At 37.5% G+C, this 21,491-nt stretch overlaps 2 protein-coding genes across 2 annotated transcripts; both read right to left on the minus strand.

Annotated features, from left to right (window-relative positions):
• Window positions 1–2,465: 2,465 nt before the first annotated feature.
• LOC100340813 (olfactory receptor 5L2-like) lies at window positions 2,466–3,401 on the minus strand. The gene has a single exon (XM_008272866.2). It carries the CDS (start codon window positions 3,399–3,401, stop codon window positions 2,466–2,468), a length of 936 nt encoding a protein of 311 aa, XP_008271088.2.
• Window positions 3,402–10,131: 6,730 nt separating this feature from the next.
• LOC100340556 (olfactory receptor 5L1-like) lies at window positions 10,132–11,067 on the minus strand. Its single transcript, XM_002708908.2, has one exon. The coding sequence runs from the start codon at window positions 11,065–11,067 to the stop codon at window positions 10,132–10,134; it is 936 nt and encodes a 311-aa protein (XP_002708954.2).
• Between the last annotated feature and the right edge of the window lie 10,424 nt (window positions 11,068–21,491).

Consider the following 21,491-nt stretch of genomic DNA (forward strand, 5'->3'; position numbering starts at 1 on the left):
TATACCTGATAGCCATTTGTATATCTTACTTTAAAAAGTGTCTGTTTAAATACTACTCATTTTATATTAGATTATTTGGGTCTTTTCTCTTAGGTTATTTGAGTTTCTTAAATATTTTTATTAGTAACAATTTGTCAGATTGTAGCTTTCAAATATCTTCTCCTATAATGCATGCCATCTCTTGTCTCTGTTGATTGCTTCCTTTACAGTGTAGAAGCTCTTTGGTTTGGTAATATCTCATTTGTCGATTTTTGCTTTTGTTTTCTGTAATTTTAGGGTCTGATCCCAATAATGCTTTAACACTATGATGTGTGAAATACTCAGCGAAACGTTTCTACCTCTTCCAAAGCTCATGATTTATTGATAATCTCAATTTCTGTGAATCTGTTGTTATATGATTATTTCTGAGGCCATGGTGTGAGGTAGGTAATTGTTTACAAATTTGTGTAATTTCATTCTGGTTAAAGTGGGGATTCTGGGAGAACACAGCAACTGCTTTGTCACCTAAATATATTCAACACTTAGTTCTATGTCTACTTGAGAATCGATGTACCCGTGTAAAGGATACAAAACAGAATGATTATATTTATTTTTTTTCACCTAAAATATTTGCTCTATCACGAGTATACTTTGTATTGGGAATATGAATGTACCCATAGTTAAAAGTAATGTATGGGCCAGTGCCGTGGCTTGGTTGGCTAATCCTCTGCCTGCGGTGCCAGTACTCCGGGTTCTAGTCATGGTTGGGGTGCCGGTTCTGTCCTGGCTGCTCCTCTTCCAGTCTAGCTCTCTGCTGTGGCCCAGGAGGGCAGCAGAGGATGGACCAAGTGCTTGGGTGCCTGCACCCACATGGGGCATGGGAGACTGGAAGGAAGCACCCGGCTCCTTGCTTTGGATAGGCATAGCACTGGCCATAGCGGCCATTAGGGGAATTAACCAATAGAAGGAAGACCATTCTCTGTCTCTCTCTGTCTATAACTCTACCTGTCAAAAAAAAAAAAAAAAGTAATGTACAAATTCCCACAGCCAGGACTGCATCATAAATCTTAAGTTCTCGTCTTCTGGGATTTTTCTACATCATTCTGACATTAGGCTCCCAGATTAAATATCCAATAGTCATTAATTGGAAAGTATTGATTGAGCTATGAAAAGTAAGTTTAAAAAACATAATATTTGCACACTGTGGTGCAGCTGGCTAAGCTGGCACTGAGAGGCCTGCATCGCATATCAGGGTATCCAGGTTGCACCCAAGTTATCATCCAGCTTCCTGTTTATGTGCAACCTGATGGTTGGTGGGTGATGGCTCAACTACTTTAGTCTCTAACCACCTACGTGGGAGACCCAGATGGGGCACCTGGCTCCTGTGTTCAGCCTGATCTAGCCCCAGATATTGCAATCATTTGGGGAAGGAAGTAGCCAATACAATATTCTCTCTCTCTCTCTCTCTCTCTCTCTCTCTCTCTCTTCCTTTTTTTCACTTTGACTTGAAAATAAATCATTTAAACGTAAACAAAATTTACAATAATAACTGAATTATTGTTTATTTGATGATAGAATTATTGTTTATTTGATGATAGAATTCTTAAAAAAAGTAACGATTTGTATCACATTTAATCTATTCTAAGATATACATGTATCTATTAAGACATCTGTAATTGAATATACCTCAGAATTAACAGTAAAGATTGCATTATGCCATTGCTTAACTGACAATGTTTCTTTTCTGTGGAATTTTAAATGTCAATGTGGGGGCTGGCTCTGAGACATAGTGGGCTAAACCTCCACCTGCAGCACTGGCATCCCATATGGACTCTACTTTGTGTCCCGATTGCTCCTCTTCAGATCCAAATCTCTGCTGGAAATTATGCATCTAACTTCTTCCAAGCTCTTTGCACATAAAGTATTTTTCCAACATTTTTGAAATAATTAGTATTGTCCCCATCTTTCAATTTAGACAGTATCTAAAGTCCCAAAAACAGTGTACACTGTATTAACTGCAACATAATAATAAAGGAAACATGAAATAAGCAAATAACAGTATATGAGCATATTTTAGATTGTTACTCTCTGTATAAGCCATTTGATCCAGGAGTGTTCTTCATTGTAAAATATCAGAAATTAATTTTTTTAAAAGTGTATTTTCATAAATTTTGTTGAAAGTATGAATCATGTATATTATTGATTAAACTTTTAAAGATTATAATAAAATAATAATTTGCATTTTAACAGTGTTATTAACCATATCAGTTTAAAGCACTACAGCTTGTAAACAGCAAATAACTACGATACAAATTTTGAGAATGCTTAATCCAATTATTTTTCATTGTAGATACACAAACATAAGTGAAACAAAAGACACACATAACTATCTAGTTTCTGAGAACTCTCTTTACTTCAAATTTTCAGCCCATCTATTCACCCCTTGCCCATTTTTCCAGTCCCAAGTATTACTAAAAAAATATTCTCTAAGAAAATATTTGGGAGCCCACCACTTTTCTGAGAGCATCTTTAACATCTTTGTTCCTCAAGCTATAGATCAGAGGGTTCAGCATGGGAATCACTATAGTGTAGAACACAGTGGTCACTTTGTCAATATCCAGGCTATTGCCAGAACTAGGCTGACAATAAATGAAAAGGATTGTTCCGTGGAAGATGGTGATGACTGTGAAGTGGGAAGCACAGGTGGAAAAGGCTTTGCGTCTTCCCTCTGCAGTGCGCATCCTCAGGATGGTGATGAGAATGAACAAGTAGGAGGTGAAGATGATCACAATAGTAATGATCTCATTGAAAGTGACCACTGTGAACAACAGTACCTCATTCATACTGACATTAGAGCAAGCAAGACTTAAGAGAGGGGGTAGATCGCAGAAGAAGTGATTAATCACATTTGATCTATAGGATGGGATCTCAAGAGCCAAACACAAGTGAATCAGAGAACAAATGGTTCCACAGAGATAGCAACCACACACCAGCTCCACACAGAGCTTCTGAGGCATGGCAATCATGTACAGCAAGGGGTTACAGATGGCCACGAAGCGGTCATAGGCCATCACCGCCAGCAGGAAGACCTCAGTGACTGCAAAAGTACAAAATAAATAGAATTGTACCATGCACCCCAGGAAAGAGATGGTTTTGTCCTTGGTTAAGATATTAGCCAGCATCTTCGGCACAATGATGGAGGAGTAGCAGAAATCCACAAAGGATAACTGAGTGAGGAAAAAGTACATGGGAGTGTGAAGCTGAGAGCTGATCTGAATCAGTGCAGTCATGCCCAGGTTGGCCAAAACCGTGACTCCATAGATGAGAAGGAACACCAGGAAGAGAAACAGTCTCAGCTCAGGCACATCTGACAACCCCAAGAGAATGAACTCTGTCACAGCAGTGCAATTCTTCTCATCCATTGTTAACTATAATCAGACCAGGGACATCAAATACATTTCTTGCTGCTTCTGAGATGAGAACAAAAGTGAAAACAGTTGTTGTTGGCTAATTTCAGAAAAAAAATTAATTCCAAATACAATGCATGTATGAAGAATAAGAGAACAATTGTCATTGTTTCCCAAATGTTAAACAATGGTTATGATAATTGAAAATGTGAACTATTTCAGGGGGTCTTACAGGTAAAATTAATTTCTGATCCATCAATAATGTTGGATGATTCATAAACACTTCATTCCATGGCAGAATTTACATGATCAATTAATTTGGATAGTTTGATGGATGTAGAAATTGATTCAGTGACATTATTTCATTTCACTTGCAAATTAATCATTTTTCCTGAAAATGAATAGTTTCTGCCCACACATGCTAGTAGCTACTCTGATAGTATATGATATGTGCTACCTTGCTGTTGTTCAATCCACCCATAGTGCTAGTTTGCAGAAAGCCATGTTTTCTACAATTCTTTACAGGACAAATTGCTTCAATATTCATACATTCCTTTCAAATCTGTAGTCATATGAAATGAAAAGGAAGAGTTAAAACATACATTGGAATTTGCACTTTTTAGTAATTAAATTATTTAAAAAATTTAATGCAATATAATAATAATTATGAAGGTCTACAATGACTCAGAGAAATGGAAAGTTTGTATAAATCATTTTGCCAAAGCTATTAGATAATATTTGTGCAAACTCTGAATAGTTACAATAAATGAAAAATGATTTATTAAGCTAGTTTAGCCTTCCTAATGTGATAAACAATATATTGAAATAGCTGTGAAAATCTATGCTAAGAGGTACATTGCAGCTTTTTTTGATTTTCACAATAAAAAAAAAAAACTTGTGAAATGTGGATTAAATGTTAAACCACAGTGCATCACATTTTGGTAGAAAATTATTCTGTTTTTCTTATTTCTATTTTTTTATTTTATTTCTATTATTTTATGATGTTTTTGGAATTATCAATTTTAAAAAGTAGATATCCATGTTATATTTAGTGTATTCATATAGATATAAATTAAATGTGTATATAGAAATCTGTATACATACATATATATTACATGTTATGATTTATTGGGGCACATCCCTGTAATATGAATGTACACTAAGATACAAGTACATGGAAACTTTACAAACTTATAAAAAGTTTGTTTAAGAAAGTGATTAAGTTGTTTGTTTAGGATGAACTGTCACCCAGGCTTTTGCCTTAAGGAAAAGACACACAGAAGTTGAACAACTTTATTGTCTTCATACATGGCTTCCATAATAGGTTGAGAGGAAAATGAGTGAGAACATCCTGGACCAGTAATACAGCTTGGTACTTTCACCATATCTTTGTGACAACAAACCATAGTGCCACCAGATTGGGTCTCCCTCTCTCACAGAAGGAAGTGGACCACCTGTTGTCCTAACTGGAACTTCTCTCCAGCCATAAAGTGTAAATGCTATCAGGAGACTTTCTGTTAAGTTGGGACACCCCAATAAGATATTGAAGATATCATTCCTAAAAAATGATGAAGGATGCTGTGACTCACGTTCCTACCCCCAGATCCCTATGGTTTGTAGAGGTGTAAAACCTCTGCACCTTGACTATTCTGTGGAAGAAGCAGAGCAAGCCTTGCTGCCGCCGTACCTATAGCACCTACCACCTCCATCTGGAATCCCATATGAGAGTTACCTAAACTCTTTCATTCTTATACGGCACCTGCTTTTCATTTTTCAGGATCAGGATTGTTGGTCAGTTCAGGGACATTACAGAATCTGCCTTACCAACACTACCTGCTAACAATATTTAAATAATTTTAAAGAAATGACAACAAATTATGGTCTTGAATTCAGGGCTGGTCTCATTACCTGACCCCAATCCTAAAAAAGGTGACACATTTGCGTGGATAGGGAGAAAATCTTCTTGGCATTTTTTGTTTGCAATATTGTATGCTGGTAAAAAGACAATAATCTATGAATCTAAAGTGCATCCAAATAATTCATCTCCTTTAGTGAGAGTAAGAAGTTCAAGGGGGGCTGGTGCTGTGGCATGCCATGTTAAGATGCTGCCTGCAGTGCCAGTGTCTCATATGGGTGCCGGTTCAAGTCTCGACTGCTCCACTTCCGATCCAGCTCTCTGCTATGGCCTGGGAAAGCAGTAGAAGATGGCCCAACTCCTTGGGCTCCTGCACCCATGTGGGAAGCACAGAAGAAGCTCCTGGTTCCTGACTTCGGATCAGCACTGCTCCTGCCGCTGTGGCCATCTGGGAAGTGAACCAGCAGATGGAAGAATTTTCTATCTCTCTCTGCCTCTCCTCTCTCTGTGTAACTCTGACTTTCAAATAAATAAATCAATCCTAAAAAAAAATCACAAGTTTTAACTCCATATGACCTGCCTACAGGTATGTTAACTCAACTAACAGGACCAAAGAGACAATTAGGAGTTATTCTTTGGTCATTATAGTTTTCATAAAGGAAGTTGGTTTGGAAAAAGAGAAAAGAGGAGACAGGGAATCAAAAAGTCAATAATTTTGTTTACTCTGTTTTTTACAAATGCATCCAGGTTTTTACATTACAGAGAAAATTTTTGCTTAAAAAACTATCTTAAACTAAAAAAAGTAGAAAATCATTTTTAAGAGTAAAAGTAGAGGGACAGACTATTTAGAAAAGAAAAACGTTAGACTCATCTTTGTAATTACTTTTTGCTTGGCAAATACATTCATTTCAATGTTGAAGTATCAAGAGTCTAGTTCTCGGTACAAACCTGTGGTACAGACATTCACTCCTTCATGCTGAATATGGTGATGTGTAGAGTCTACAGTTAGACACTTATCATGTAATTTAAGCTCCTGGGAAATGGGCCCCTAACGTGAAATAATGAACCTCTAAGCTACAACAACATAACTAAATATTGAACTACAATATATGTGATCCAAGACTTAAAAATAATTAGTCTCTGTGGAGTATCATCAGGGTTTCCAAAAATTACCTATATTTGGGAAATAGTTATTTAAAATCTACAATGTCTCCTTCCATGTTTTATGGTTCATTATGGGATTCTATATACTGAAGTTGAGTACCTGAGCCATGGCTCACACTGTCATTCTGGAACAACATGAATTGTTTATCTCATCATAACACCAAATCCCCTGATTTCTGACAAGGCTGATTATATAAATCCTCTATCAGATTCCTTCAAAATCAGAACCTGTGGATAAAAGACTCTTTTGAAAATATGTTTATTTATTTATTTATTTATTTTATTTGAAAGGTAGATTAAAGGGTGAGAGGGAGAGACTTACAGAGGGGGAGACTAAGAGAAAGATCTACCATCTGCTGGTTCATTCCCCAGATGGCCACAACAGTGTGGATTTGGCTAGGCAGAATTTGGGAGCTTGAAACTCCATCCAGGTCTCACATGTGCAGGGTTACAAGGACTTGAGCCATCTCCCACTGCTTTCCAGCAAGGAGATGGATAAGAATTAGAACAGTCAGGACTTGAACTGGAACCTGCATATAATGCTGGAATTGCAGAGAAAGGGTCTTAATCCATTGTACCAAAATGCTGGCCTCTCAAAAGACTTTTAAGAAGAGTTCACGCTTATTAGATTTTATTATATTTGTGAAAGAAGTTGTAATGTTTCATCAAAGTTAATGGGAGAATATTCCAAAGCTTTCTGGAAAAATTGAGTTAACAGATAACTTTGTTTTGGTGCAAAGTTGTTTTGAAATCAATGCGTAGTGTTTTCACAGTATTTTCCATGAACAACCAAGGAAAATATAAGTGTCCTTACTTCATCAAAATTGTGGAGAAAGTATTAGTTTTGCCATACGATTTGCACCATGGAAGCTTGCTAAACTTGACTTTAAAGATTGACCAACAATTTATGCTGCATTTGGTTTACAAGTGGTATCTAGAATCAGTTGTATCTATATAATTAAGCAATGAATGAAACCTGAAAGGTTCCACAATTAGGTGATAAGATAGAGGGTAGTGGGTAAAGCCATACCTGCCACACGTGGCATTCCATATGTGTGCTGGTTCAAGTCCCAGAAGCTAAACTCCCAATCCAGCTCCCTGTTAATGCACCACGAAAAGCAGCCGAGGATGGCCCAAATTCTCAAGCTGTTTACCCATGTGGGAGACCCAGAAGAACCTCCTGGCTCCTGCCTCCTGCCTGGCCCAGTCCCAGCCCCAGGCTTGTGGCATTTGGGGAATGAGTGATCAGATGGAAGATCTCCCTCTCTGTCTCTCTCTTAATCTGTAACTTTGTCTTTCAAATAATTAAATAAATCTTTAAAAAAGGATAAAGATTCACAAAACAGTTCGGTGATATGAGAAGCATGAAAAAAGAATCATTCTTGCTCATAAATTGCAGGTACTTCAGAAGCTGGGTTTGTGGCCTCTTGTCTCATTTCCTCATTCACTCTCGTATTTGTGCTAGGACAGTGCCTGGAGACTATCCAACTGCATTCTTCTGATTCCCTTTCTTGGGGCTTCCTATTCAGTTTTGCCAATGGGTAGAAAGAATAGAGGAGGTAGGGAAAGAAAAAAGATAAGGAAATAAGGGAAAACAATGGAATAGCTATACTTTTAATTTTCCATTGTTGTGAATCCAGGTACAAAATATTTAATGCCATCTTTTAATTACTTATGATGTTTTCTTCAGAAGTAGGAGTAGTACTGGCATGGTCCCCTTTGGCATTTATGAAGGCATATCACCAATACCTGAAAAGTGTTAAATCCTGACCTAGTATCAGTGGCACAGAAACACTGAGAGCTGTGTGTCTTCTCCAGCAGTTTAAGGCAGCTGAATGGAGTGGGTCTTCTTAACTCTGAGGTTCTGACTGACTGATTCTTTCCTACTGATCACCAACATCAAACGCCATGCTACATCCTGCTGTTAACAGTCCTTCAATTAATAAATCTCTACATTCCTTCAGTCCTCTAATACCTAACATTTCTTATATTAAATCCTTCTGGGGATTTTTTTTTTTGACAGGCAAAGTTAGACAGTAGGAGAGAGACAGAGAGAAAGGTCTTCCTTCGTTGGTTCACCCCCCAAGTGGCTGCTATGGCTGGCACGCTGCACTGATCCGAAGCCAGGAGGCAGGTACTTCCTCCTGGTCTCCCATGCAGGTGCAGGGCCCAAGCACTTGGAGCATCCTCTACTGCCTTCCTGGGCGACAGCAGAGAGCTGGGCTGGAAGAAGATCAACCAGGACAGAATCCGGCGCCCCAACCGGGACTAGAACCCACAGTGACAGTGCCACAGGCGAGGATTAGCCTAGTGAGCCAAAGCACCAGCCAAGGTGTGATTTGTTTTCTTAAGTGAACACCATTAATAGAAATCTTATGATATTGTAGGATAATGCAGAGCCAATTCAAAATTCTTAATAGCTCCTATAGTACTCTAAACTCATTTATTAATTCCATATCATTAATTCACCAGTACTTACATATTCACCCATTTAATAAAAAAGAAAAATAACGAGAACTTGTTATGTTCCATTTATGGTAAACAGAAAAATGATTAAATAACTCTTCACTTCATGGCTTCATTTGCACAGAGTAAATATTTTCTCAGTGTCAGTGAGTACATAACTATTTTGAAAATTTAATCTCAACAAAAGTCCATGAGATTAGCAATATTAACCTTTGTCAAAATGGAGGATGACTGGAGTTGAAGTAGGTAATATTCACCCAAGTAAAAATCAAGATCAAAGCATCAATGTTGTTTTCATAAACTCAAATCTGTTAGTTTTCCAACACTCTGTAGATCCAAGGAGATAAGCTGGATTTCAACAAGTGTATGAAACTTTTGAATTGACATAAATCATAACAGAACTACAAATACAGCATTAGTAGTGCATGCGAATAAGGACTGAATGAAGGGATGTGGAAAAAATGGCGACAAGAGGTCATTTCAAAAAAACATATTCAAGGAAGATGAAGAGATGCTACAAATCCTCTTACAAGTTTCAGATAGCTCTTCACCCATAACGACAAAGAGTTAGAATGAAGATGAGTCAGAAATGCTGTTCTTCAACAACTGTTCTGAATTAGCTATGAGGTCAGGAGAGGAGAGACAGAATGAAGTGGGAACTAGTTATATTCCAGGGTTTATTCAAAGACCTTTGTGTGTATCGTTATTATTAATATTCTCCATTTATCAATGTAGGATCCAAATTTAAAAGAAAACTAGAAACTGGAAATAAACTACAAAATCTCAGAACTAGAAAATAAAATAAGTGAACATGAAAGAAAAAAATAGAACAGAACAGTAAAAAATGCAAACGTGTATGAAATCCTCATTCTAGGCATACACTGTTGGACTACACTGTGATCTTCATTACAACACAACAGCAATTCTATTTTAAAGAGAAGCATAGTTTCTATAGTAGATACTGAAATTAAGTGTGAATTTGGGAGTGTTTCATGAGACTCATGAGTGTTGTAGAGGAAACTAAATGTGTGTGCCTGAATACCACAATCAGCTGTATTGATGTGTTGAAGAAAAGCAAAGAAATGGGCTTCAAACTTGGGAATGTGTTCAAATCTACACTTACATATTAAAAAGGCATGAAGAAGTGTTAATAAGACTCACCCTTTACTTACTGAGCTTCTTATTGTTCACATCAACACTACAGTGTACCTCATGACCCCTCCTCTGCCTAAACTTGGAATCCTGCTAAGAAAATATTCCCTAGAGAAATATTCTGGAGCCCATCAGTTTCCTGAAAGCTTCCTTCACCTCCTTGTTCCTCAGGCTGTAGATCAAGGGGTTCAGCATGGGAATCACTACTGTGTAGAACACAGTAGACACTTTGCCAATATCATCATTGTTGCTTGAACTGGGCCGGCAATAAATGGAGAGGATTGTACCATGGAAAACAACAATAGCTGTGAGGTGGGAGGCACAGGTGGAAAAGGCTTTGCGTCTTCCTTCTGCAGAGCGCATCCTCAGGATGGTGATGAGGATGAACAAATAGGAGGTGAGGATGACCACAATAGTAATAGACTCATTGAATGTGGCCACAATGAACAAAAGCATCTCATTCATAGTGACATCATCACAAGCAAGACTTAAGAGAGGGGGTAGATCGCAGAAGAAGTGATTAATCACATTTGACCTATAGGATGGGATCTTAAAAACTAAGCACAAATGGATCAGAGAACACACTGATGCACAGAGGTAGCAGCCAGAAACCAGCTCCACACAGAGCTTCTGACACATGATGACCATGTACAGCAGGGGGCTACAGATGGCCACAAAGCGGTCATAGGCCATCACCGCCAGCAGGAAGACCTCAGTGACCACACATGTGCAAAACAAGTAGAACTGCACCATGCATCCCAAGAAGGAGATGGTTTTGTCCTTGTTTAAGATATCTGTCAGCATCTTCGGCACAATGGTAGAGGAGTAACAGAAATCCACGAAGGATAAATGGCTGAGAAAAAAGTACATGGGAGTGTGAAGCTGAGAGCTGGCTTGGATCAGTGCAGTCATGCCCAGGTTGGCCAAAACCGTGACTCCATAGATGAGAAGAAACACCAGGAAGAGAAAGACTCTCAACTCAGGAGCATCTGATAATCCCAAGAGAATGAACTCTGTCACAGCGGTGCAGTTTTCCTCAACCATGTTCCCACTTCATATGTTAGTTGCAATAGAAATCTAAAAGTTATCCTCCATTTTATGATCTAAAATTTAGTTTAGACTTTCTCCTAAAATAAGACAAAAAAAAAAAACAGGATATTTTTAATACAAAAAGTAGGCAAAATGCAGACATTGTACAAGAGTGGCAAAGTTTCATGAAATTGCCTATGATAAATAAGCAATGCTTTTATCTCAAAATTTTGGGTCATTTTTTGATAAACTTACCTTTTACATTCATTTTCCAAAAAGCCCAGAGTTTCATTCAGAGATCATGAAAAATCATTAATATTTTAAAATATATAATTTTTTTAATGTTAGACAAAGACTGTATTTGTAGCAAACTTATAAAGACCCTTTTTATCTTTAGAATTTTTGGCACAATTTATAACTTAAGCAAATGTTTCCTTTTTAATTTTTATTTTAATTTTAGCAGGTCCATTATGGTTTGCAGATAAAAGTTTAGAATATAATGATATTCTTCTCCTAACTACTCTCCTCTATCCTTCCTTCTACCTTTTTTCTTTTTTTAGTTTTTAAGAAAACATTTTAAAGATAAATTACAGTAAAAAAGGTATAATACCTCATTGAATAGGAAATGGAACAAGTAAAAAGAAAAAGGATCCAAGTTTAGTGGGAATATACACAATAAGTACAAAAAATAATTGAATGAATAAATGATCATTTCACTCATACACAGTTTTTTGGTCAACTAGTTTTTCATTATTTCGTTCTAAATATACCCTGTGTGGTTATAAGACATTGGTTAAGTTCATTTTGGCTGTAAGCCATTCCCTCTCAGCAGTTTATGCATAGGAATAATTTTATGCAGAATTGCAATGCAAACAACTATGCATTATATTCTTGTACTCTCTTGGTTACCACAGATCAGACAAAACATGATATTTGTCTTTGGGGGACTGATTTATTTCAGTAAGAATAATGGATTACAGTTGCATCCATTTTGTTGTGAAAAACAATATTTCCTTATTTTTTAGAGCTGAGTCATATTCCATACTGTATATGTATATTTTCTTAATCTAGTCATCTCTTAATGGGCATCAGTGTTGATTCCATATCTTAGCTATTGTGAATTGATCTTCACTAAACATGGAGGTACAGATAACTCTTCGATATGCTGATTTCATTTCATTTGGGTAATTCCCAAGAGTGCGATGGCTGGGTCACATGATAGATCTGTTTTCAGCTTTCTGAGGAAACTCCGTATCTTCTTCCACAATGGCTGTACCAGCCGGATTTTTCACTAACAGTGGACTTGGAAACTTTTTTCTCACATCCTCACCAGCATGCGTTGTTTTTTGATTTCTGTAGGAGAGCCAGTCAAACGTGTATGAGGTGAAACCACATTTTTATTTTTACTTACATTTCCCTGAGGGCTAATAATCCTGTTCTCTCTGTGTGTGTGTGTGTGTGTGTGTGTATGTGTTGACCATTTGAATTTCTTCTTTAAAAATGTCTTTTCAACTCTTTTGTCCATTTCTTAACTGGATTTTTTTTATTTTATTGTTACTGAATTTCTTGATCTCTTTATAGATTCTAGATATTAACCCTTTATCAGTTTCATGGCTTGCAAGTATTTTCTCTAGTCTGTCAATGACTAATTAATTCACTTCACTGAGTGTTTTCTTTACAGTGCAAAAGTTTATTAACATGATGTCACCCCATTTGTCTATCATTGCTTTGATTTCCTGTGCTTCTGGGGTATTTTCTAAGAAATATTTGCCTATGCCAATGTCTTGCAGAGTTTACCCCAACATTCCTTTCTAGTAAGTTAGTGATATCAGATCATTTATGTAGTTATGTATTGTGAGTTGATTTTTGTATAAGATGTAAGGTAGGGGTCTTATGTCATACTTCTCTATATGGAGATCCAGTTTTCCCAGCACCATTTGTTGAGTAGATTATCCTTTCTCCAGGGATTGACAGCCAGCATCATATTAAATGGGAAATAGTCGGAAGCATTTACACTAAGATCTGGAACTGGACAAGGATGCCCAGTTTCACCACTGTTATTCAATATGTTCCTTGAAATTTTAGCCAAAGCCATCAGGAAAGAAAGAGAAATGAAAGAGATACAAATTGTAATGGTGGAAGTCAAATCATGCCTGTTTGCAGATGACATGATTATGTATATAAGGGAACCAAAGACTAAGAGACTTTTGGAACTTATAAGAGCTTGGTAAAGTTGCTGAATATAAAAATAACACACAAAAATTAATAAACTTTGTAAACATAGACAATGACATGACTAACAAAGAATCTGTAAAATTAGTCCCATTGACAATAGCTACAAAAAATTTAAATGCCCTGGAATAAACTTAACCAAGGAGGTGAAAGATCTCCACCATGCAAATTATAAAAAAATTAAAGAAAGAACATATAATGACAAAAAATGTAAAAAATCTTCCATGTTGGTAGATTGGGAAAATTAACATCATCGAAGTGTTCATACTACTGAAAGCAATTTACAGATTCAATGAGATCCCAATCAAAATACCAATATACCAATGACGTTCTTCTCAGATAAGAAAAAAACAACACTAAAATTCATATAGAGGCACAGGAGACCCTAAATAGCTAAAACAATCTTAAACAACACAAACAAAGCCAGAGCCATCACAATATCAGATTTCAAGACATATTTTGGGTTAGTTATAATCAAAACAATCTGGTGCTGGCACAGAAATAGACATGTATACCAATGGAATACACTAAAATCCCAGAAATCAATCCAAACATGTAAATCCAACTAGTCTTTGACAGAGAAGGTAAAAATTTATCATTATTTCAATTAATTGATTCAAAATTTAGAGCCTGACATTTATCCCCTATGAAAGAGGTCAAAGAATAATTTGATTAGCCTTCTTGCTGTGTGAAATTCAAATCTCTTTTCCCTGGCAGACTCTTTAAGCAATACTCCAAGCATTTATTTCCTAGAAAATAATTTTAGGGTTGGTGCTGTGGCATACCAGGTTAAGCTGTTGCTTGTGATGCCAGTATCCTTTATGGGCTCTGGTTTGTGTCCCAGACACTCCACTTCCCAACCAGGTCCCTGCCAATTTGCCTGGGAAAGCACCAGAAGATGATCCAAGTCCTTGGGCCTCCGCCACCCACTTGGGAGACTCAGAAGAAACTCCCGTCTCCTGGCAGCAGTTCACCCCAACTCTGGCCCTGTCACCAATTAAGGAGTAAACCAGCTGGTAGACTACCTTACTCTCTCTCTGTCTCTTTCTCTCTTTCTCTATAACTCTGACTTTCAGATAAGTATAAAAAATGTTTTTTTAAAAACAAAAATAATTTTAACATATCTATTACCTTACCCTGAGTTTACCACTAAAGTAATAAAAATATGATAATTGGGTTATTAATCCACATTGTTTATATTTTATTGATATATTTTAGTTGAAGAAAATAAATTTTATACCCAAGACTAACATTTTCTACATCATTATTTTGTTAATTATACTCTTTATTATGACTCATGGTTAAGATCACTCATGGTTTGTATATATCTAAAAACAAACTTCACACAACCATGGGTGTTTATTTGGTGACTCAGTTACTGTTATTAATCTATGTAAATAATTGATTAATGAGTAAATAAGAAATTATTTTAAAAATCCACTGCTGCATTGAAACATTACTTATGACATTAACACTCAAAAATGAACTTTATATATATATATACATATATACACACAAATAAAATATAGAAACTAAGTAACTATAACAATAATTTTACTTATGTTTAATGGCAGAAAAAATGATGGTGGCAGAAAGTCTAGAAAATGTAGGCCATATTGTACAGGTACATTATGTGCATACACAAAAAGCATTGTATATAATTTAATCATCAGAGCATTCCCAATATTTTCTAAAGTGTAATCTATAAACCTTCCTGAATTATCACAGAATAAAAGTATCATGGAGTAGAGTAGGAAAGGAGAATGTGACTTTTTTAAAAATACAAGGCCTGGACACATAGCAAGTACAAGAGAATGAGAAATTCTCATTCACTCTCTGTCTCTGGCCCTTCATAGACACATCCATGAGTCTAGGGGCACCAGTCAGGCATTTCTGGAGGAAAAATAATCTGGACTAGAGACTAACAGAACAAGGTATTTTCCCCACGGATCACCTTCAAAGGTGATCGATTATACGTGTATTATCATTGCATGATATATACGTTAACACATAATACTTTGAAAACAAATAATAGCTATAATTACAATATGTTCTCTTTCCAAATGGCCAGGAAAAGTAAACTATTTATCTTTTGACGGTTTATAAATGGTATGCAGTTCTGAAAACTCTCTTGTTTTCAGTCTGTGGATTCTGCACAGAACACTCCTTTCTTCCAAGGAATAAGTGTGATCCCAAAGGCAACAGGACATTTCTATTGTCATAACAAAGAAAAAGTGTGACTGACATCTCATCTGGATGCTACCAAATGCTCTAAATGCACATGGCAGGCTGCATGACGAGCTTCAACACACACAACAAAACATTACCTGGACTAAAATGCCATTAGCGCCATGGTTCAGAAACTTACCATAAAGAGACATTTCAAAGTCCTCTGCACAAAGCAGATTAATGCCTTTGCTCTGTGTTTTCAGAGGAAGTTCACATATCCCTGTTCCTTCAGAGACGGTTCTGCCACCCTTTTACGACCACCCATGTCATCATGGTGACTCTCAGTAAGATCTTCATGCAGTGGTTACCATGTTTCATGGAAGAGATAAGGGGAAAGGGGAAGGAGACAGAAAATGATCCTTCATTCCAATTTGTTCACACTATTTTCCCACTCATAAAAAGCTATTATTACATATTTGGTTTGCAGATTAATGTTCCAATTTCTATTCCGGTCATGGTATTCTCAAAATATTCTTTAATTAGGAAAGAAAACAGAGATTTAAAAACAAGTCTCCCCGCTAACACTATTCCTCCTTTTACATAGAATAAATTTTCCCATGACAAACTTAAGAACAACATTCCTGTTTCCAAAAAATATCGTTCAAGTCTATTCTTAAACAAAGTGTGGGACAACCAACCTACGGGAAACAGCGGTTTCTACTATTTCTGAGATGCTGTGATGGAAGATGTTTAAGGCTTTATGTTCCTGTGTGTATTCTTGGGGGGTTTGCTCAACAAGCTTCCCAAAGTAACCACTTATCTCTGTGGGATATCAAGGAAACCACACTATCTTGGGAGTCAATTATTGATCACGATGGAATACAAGCACAGGGTGAAAACTCTCCAGCTTGAGACCCTTATTATCATTGTGCGTGGTTCCATCTGGAGTCCATGATGCACCGCAGAGTATTGCATGCTGCATTCCAGCCTCGCTTCTGTGAGCCAGTACTCACATCGCCATAGGAAACAGAAACAGGACTTACTATACACTCTGTTACAGATTCTTTGTGGAGGGCATGAGGGCTAAAGCTATCCCAGAAATATCAGAAAGAAGTGAGGATGATGAACCCCATTTACTAAAAGTAATAAAAGTTGCTTACATATTCACAGTGATAACCAAGTACAAGTTGTTATTCTAAGTGCAGTTATTAATACATTGCATCTTTATAAAAATTTGTAGATAAGCATGGTCCATTCATCATAAATGAGGTGACCAAAACTTATACATGTGTAAACTACTCAGTCACACACAAATTTCTTGGTACAAAAAAGCCATACATGCAACCACCTTGGTGGCATAGGGAGTTAAGCTGCCACCTGCAATGCCAGCATCCCACAAGGGTACTGATTTGAATCCAGGGTTCTCCACTTCCCATCCAGCTCCCTGTTGATGTGCCTGGGAAAGCAACTGGAGATGGTCCTAGTGTTTGGCTCCAGCATGTGGAAGACCCAGAGGTTGCTGGCCTCAGGCTTCCTGGTTTTAGGTTTTAGGCATTCGCTTTTGTTTTCTAATCAGGGTTATCTGCACAGTGAGGTAGGAGAGACCCCTTGCTGTTGAATATTGAGCATTTCACAACCCCTTCACTCTCAATATTCAACAACAGGGGGTTTCTCCCACCTTACTATGCAAATAACCCTGATTAGAAAAACAAAACCTAAAACCTAAAACCAAGTGTTACAGGAAAGTTGTTCCCCTTGAGGCTTGAGTTCTCCCTGATCAAAATACTTCAAGCCTGTAGTCTGACTTCTTGTTTCTCTCTGGTGTGTGTAAATTTCTTTACATGGAAAACAATGACTTTAGCCAATGGAGAATGTTTTAAAATGAGATATATTGCACTTTGATGAAAATATCTATTGAATACTTACTGTTGTTGTTCTATGTACAGCCTCAAACTATTCTCAGATATGCATTCCTCTCAAAAGCGAGAACTCATGGCTACACGGCCAATGCATGTGCACAGAAAACATCATATCAGTGATATCCGAGTTCTGTTTATCTTGGAAGATGTCTTAAAAGTTGATTTAAATTCTAAAAATTGATTAGAGGGGCAGCACAGTGGCACAGTGGGTTAAGCCATCACCTGCAGTGCTGACATCCCATAGCAGAGCCAGTTCCAGTTCCAGTTCAAGCTGCTACAACTCCATAGACCTCCTTTCTAATGCTCCTGGGAAAGCAGCAGAAGATGGCCCAAGTGTTTGGGCCCTTGCACTCATGTGGGAGACCCAGATGAAGCTCCTGACTCCCGGCTTCAATCTGGCCCAGCCCTGGTCATTGCAGCCATTAGGAGAGTGACCAGCAGGTGGAAGATTTCTCTCTCTCTTTTTTTTTCTATTCCTTCTTTGTTCAAAACAAATAAATAAATCTTTAAAAAATTTTTATCCGAATGCATTTCATGACCACTATCCATATTTTAAGCAATGTAACTATTTCAAATTTTTGATAAATGTATTTAAGCCATTTAACACAATATAAGTAATCTACTTATCATCAAAATTAGGGAAAAACCACGTTAGATTTATGATACTTTTTAATTGTGATGCAGCAAAAAAAGACTTTATAGTTGAAGATTAAAAAATATCTCTAATTAGAGTATGATAAAATTTCATAAAATGTGAGTTTTTCCAGAATTTGAGAAAGTGACTCTCAATCATGGAATAGCAAGCCACTACAAAAGCTGTTGGTTAAAAGCAACAACCTGGCCAGTGCTATGGCTCACTAGGCTAATCCTCCCTGCGGCACCAGCACTCCAGGTTCTAGCCCTGGTTGGGTCGCCGGTTCTGTCCCGGTTGCTCCTCTTCCAGTCCAGCTCTCTGTTGTGGCCCGGGAGTACAGTGGAGGATGGCCCAGGTCCTTGGGCCTGGGAGACCAGGAGGAAGCACCTGGCTCCTGGCTTTGGATTGGCGCAGTGTGCCGGCTGTAGCAGCCATTTGCGGGGTGAACAAACGGAAGGAAGACCTTTCTCTCTGTCTTTCTCTCTCTCTCACTGTCTAACTCTGACTGTCTGGTAGATAGATAGATAGATAAATAAATAAATAAATAAATGCAACACCCACTTATTGTATGGTCACCGTGTTTTTAAATATCACTTAAGTTATACAGGTTTCATGTATTTTATATGTACAGATTTAGGAACATAGTAATACCACCCTATCCTCCCTCCTGCTCATACTCCTAACCTGCTTCGTTCTCTCTCTCTCATTTCCATTGTTAATTTTACTAAAATTTACTTACAGTTTACTAAAAGATTGTGAGGTTAACCCTACCCTAAGTAAAAGAGTTCAACATGATCTCAAAAAATAAAATGTATAATTCTAATTAATAAAGCTATAATGTTGTTGGGGATTTAGAAATGAAATTAATTCAAGAGAAGGAAAAATGAAAATACTACTGTTCAGCCGGCACCACGGCTCACTAGGCTAATCCTCCACCTATGGCACTGGCACTCCGGGTTCTAGACCCAGTTGGGGCTCTGGCTCTGTCCCGGTTGCTCCTCTACCAACCCAGCTCTCTGCTGTGGCCCAGGAAGGCAGTGGAGGATGGTCCAAGTGCTTGGCCCTGCATCCGCATGGGAGACCAGTAGGAAGCACCTGGCTCCTGGCTTTGGATCTGCATAGCGCACTGGCCATAGTGGCTTTTTGGAGGGTGAAACAACGGAAAAAGGAAGACCTTTCTCTCTGTCTCTTTCTCTGAATGTCTAACTGCCTGTCAAAAAAAAAAAAAAAAAAAAAACAAAACAAAACAAACAAACAAAAAAAACTACTGTTTAAAATGTTAATATTGGCAGACTTTATGGCAAAATGAGTTAAAATCCTGGCCTGCAGGCATCCCATATGGGTGCCAGTTTGAGTCCCAACTGCTCCACTTACAATCCAGCTCTCTGCTATGGAGTGGGAACGCAGTAGAAGATGGCCCAAGTTTGGGCTCCTACACCCATGTATGTGAGACCTGGAGAAAGCTCCTAGCTCCTGCCTTCAGGTTGGGGAGTGAACCTGCAGTTGGAAGACCTCTCTCTCTCTCTCTCTGCTCTCCTTCTATTTCTGTGTAACTCTGAAGCTCCTGAATCCTGGCTTTGGATCAGCTCATCTCCAGCCTTTCGACCATTTGAGGAGTAAACCAGTGGATGTAAGACCTCTCTCTCTCTGGTTCTTTCTCTCTCTGTAACTCTGTCTTTCAAATAAATGAAATAAATCTTTAAAAATATTCGTATTTATGTATTTTAAATGAAAATTGATTTGTATGCAATGGAAATTACATCTTTTCTATTTTAAACTTGTGAAAAGTGTTGTAAATGTCAACCTAAAAACCTAAATTCTTAGTTATTTACCTTTCAAATTAAGAAGCAAGTGGCAAAGAATGTGAATATAAGTTCTATACTACATAGAAGTCACGAGATTAGGACATAGAATCTGAAGTATAAGGAATTGTAAACGAAAGAATACAAGACTGTATGTCACTACTTAGTGAAATATGTGATTGCTCATATGGCTGGGGTCTTAAAAGATGGTCTTAAACCTGCCAACAGTTAGTTTTACAACTTGTATCAGATTGCTTAAATTTATGAGCTTTGGGTTGCTCAGATAAAAGTTAAGGAGTTTGTGTTGTTTCCACCTCTGAATGTGACTATCCATAATCTAGGCAAAGTAGAAGTAAATGAAAATTTCATATAAAGAACTACCAATTGTTGATTCAATATGAAATTAACATAAATCATTTCCCAATTTCAAACAAAACAAGAAAATGCGTGAGTGTTAGATGTGTATAAAAGATTAAGCTAACTAGTTGGAGGGAAAGAAGTCAATACAACAAGAAAACATTTCTTCATCACTCAGTATGTAAAACACTGTTCCTTACCTATATCTTATTTTACATAATAAAAAGGGAGATTATAAAACATACACTGGAATTTGTATTTTTATTTATTAACTTACAAGGTTATTTAACTCAAAATAAATTATTAACTCAAAATAATTATGAAGGTCTACAATGACTCAGAGAAATGGAAAGTTTGTGTAAATCTTTTTGCAAAAGCCATTAGTTAATATTTGTGCAAACTGAATAATTACAATAAGTTATAAATGATTTATTAAGCTAGTTTAGTCTTCCTAATGTAATAAACAATATATTGAAATAACTGTGAAAAACTATGCTAAGAGGTACATTGTACCTTTGTTTGATTTTCACAATAAAAAACCTATGAAATGTGGATGAATTGTTAAACCCAGTGCACCACATTTTGGTAGAAAATTATTCTGGTTTTATTCTTTCTTTCTTTCTTTCTTTTTTTTTTTTTTTGACTGGCAGAGTGGACAGTGAGAAAGAGAGACAGAGAGAAAGGTCTTCCCTTGCCGTTGGTTCACCCTCCAATGGACGCCGTGGCTGGCGCACTGTGGCCGGTGCACCGCGCTGATCCGATGGCAGGAGCCAGGTACTTATCCTGGACTCCCATGGGGTGCAGGGCCCAAGCACTTGGGCCATCCTCCACTGCACTCTCTGGCCCCAGCAGAGAGCTGGCCAGGAAGAGGGGCAACCTGGACAGAATCTGGAGCCCCGACCGGGACTAGAACCCGGTGTGCTGGCGCCATAAGGCAGAGGATTAGCCTGTTGAGCCACAGCGCCAGCCTGTAACTCTGACTTTCAAATAAATAAATAAATATTAAAAATAAATTCACAGGTTCTCACTCCATATGTCCTGCCTACAGGTACGTTAACTCAACTTACATAACCAAAGAGACAATTAGGAGTTCTTCTCTTGTCATTATAGGTTTTTATAAAACAAGTTGGTGTAGAATAATGAGGGAAGAGGAGACAGGGAAGGAAAACGTCTATAATTTTGTTTACTCTGTTTTTTACAAATTCATCCAGGTATTAATATTGCAGAGAGAAATTTTTTTCAGCCCGGCGCCACGGCTCACTTGGCTAATCCTCCACCTGCGGCACCAGCACCCCGGGTTCTAGTCCCAGTTAAGGCACCTGTTCT

The sequence above is a fragment of the Oryctolagus cuniculus genome, chromosome 1 (genome assembly GCF_964237555.1).
Source record: "Oryctolagus cuniculus chromosome 1, mOryCun1.1, whole genome shotgun sequence".
Classification (NCBI taxonomy): domain Eukaryota; kingdom Metazoa; phylum Chordata; class Mammalia; order Lagomorpha; family Leporidae; genus Oryctolagus; species Oryctolagus cuniculus.

Coding starts and splice junctions, on each gene's coding strand:
- LOC100340813 (XM_008272866.2), bottom strand. CDS start 3,401: ATGGATGAGAAGAATTGCACTGCTGTGACAGAGTTCATTCTCTTGGGG.
- LOC100340556 (XM_002708908.2), bottom strand. CDS start 11,067: ATGGTTGAGGAAAACTGCACCGCTGTGACAGAGTTCATTCTCTTGGGA.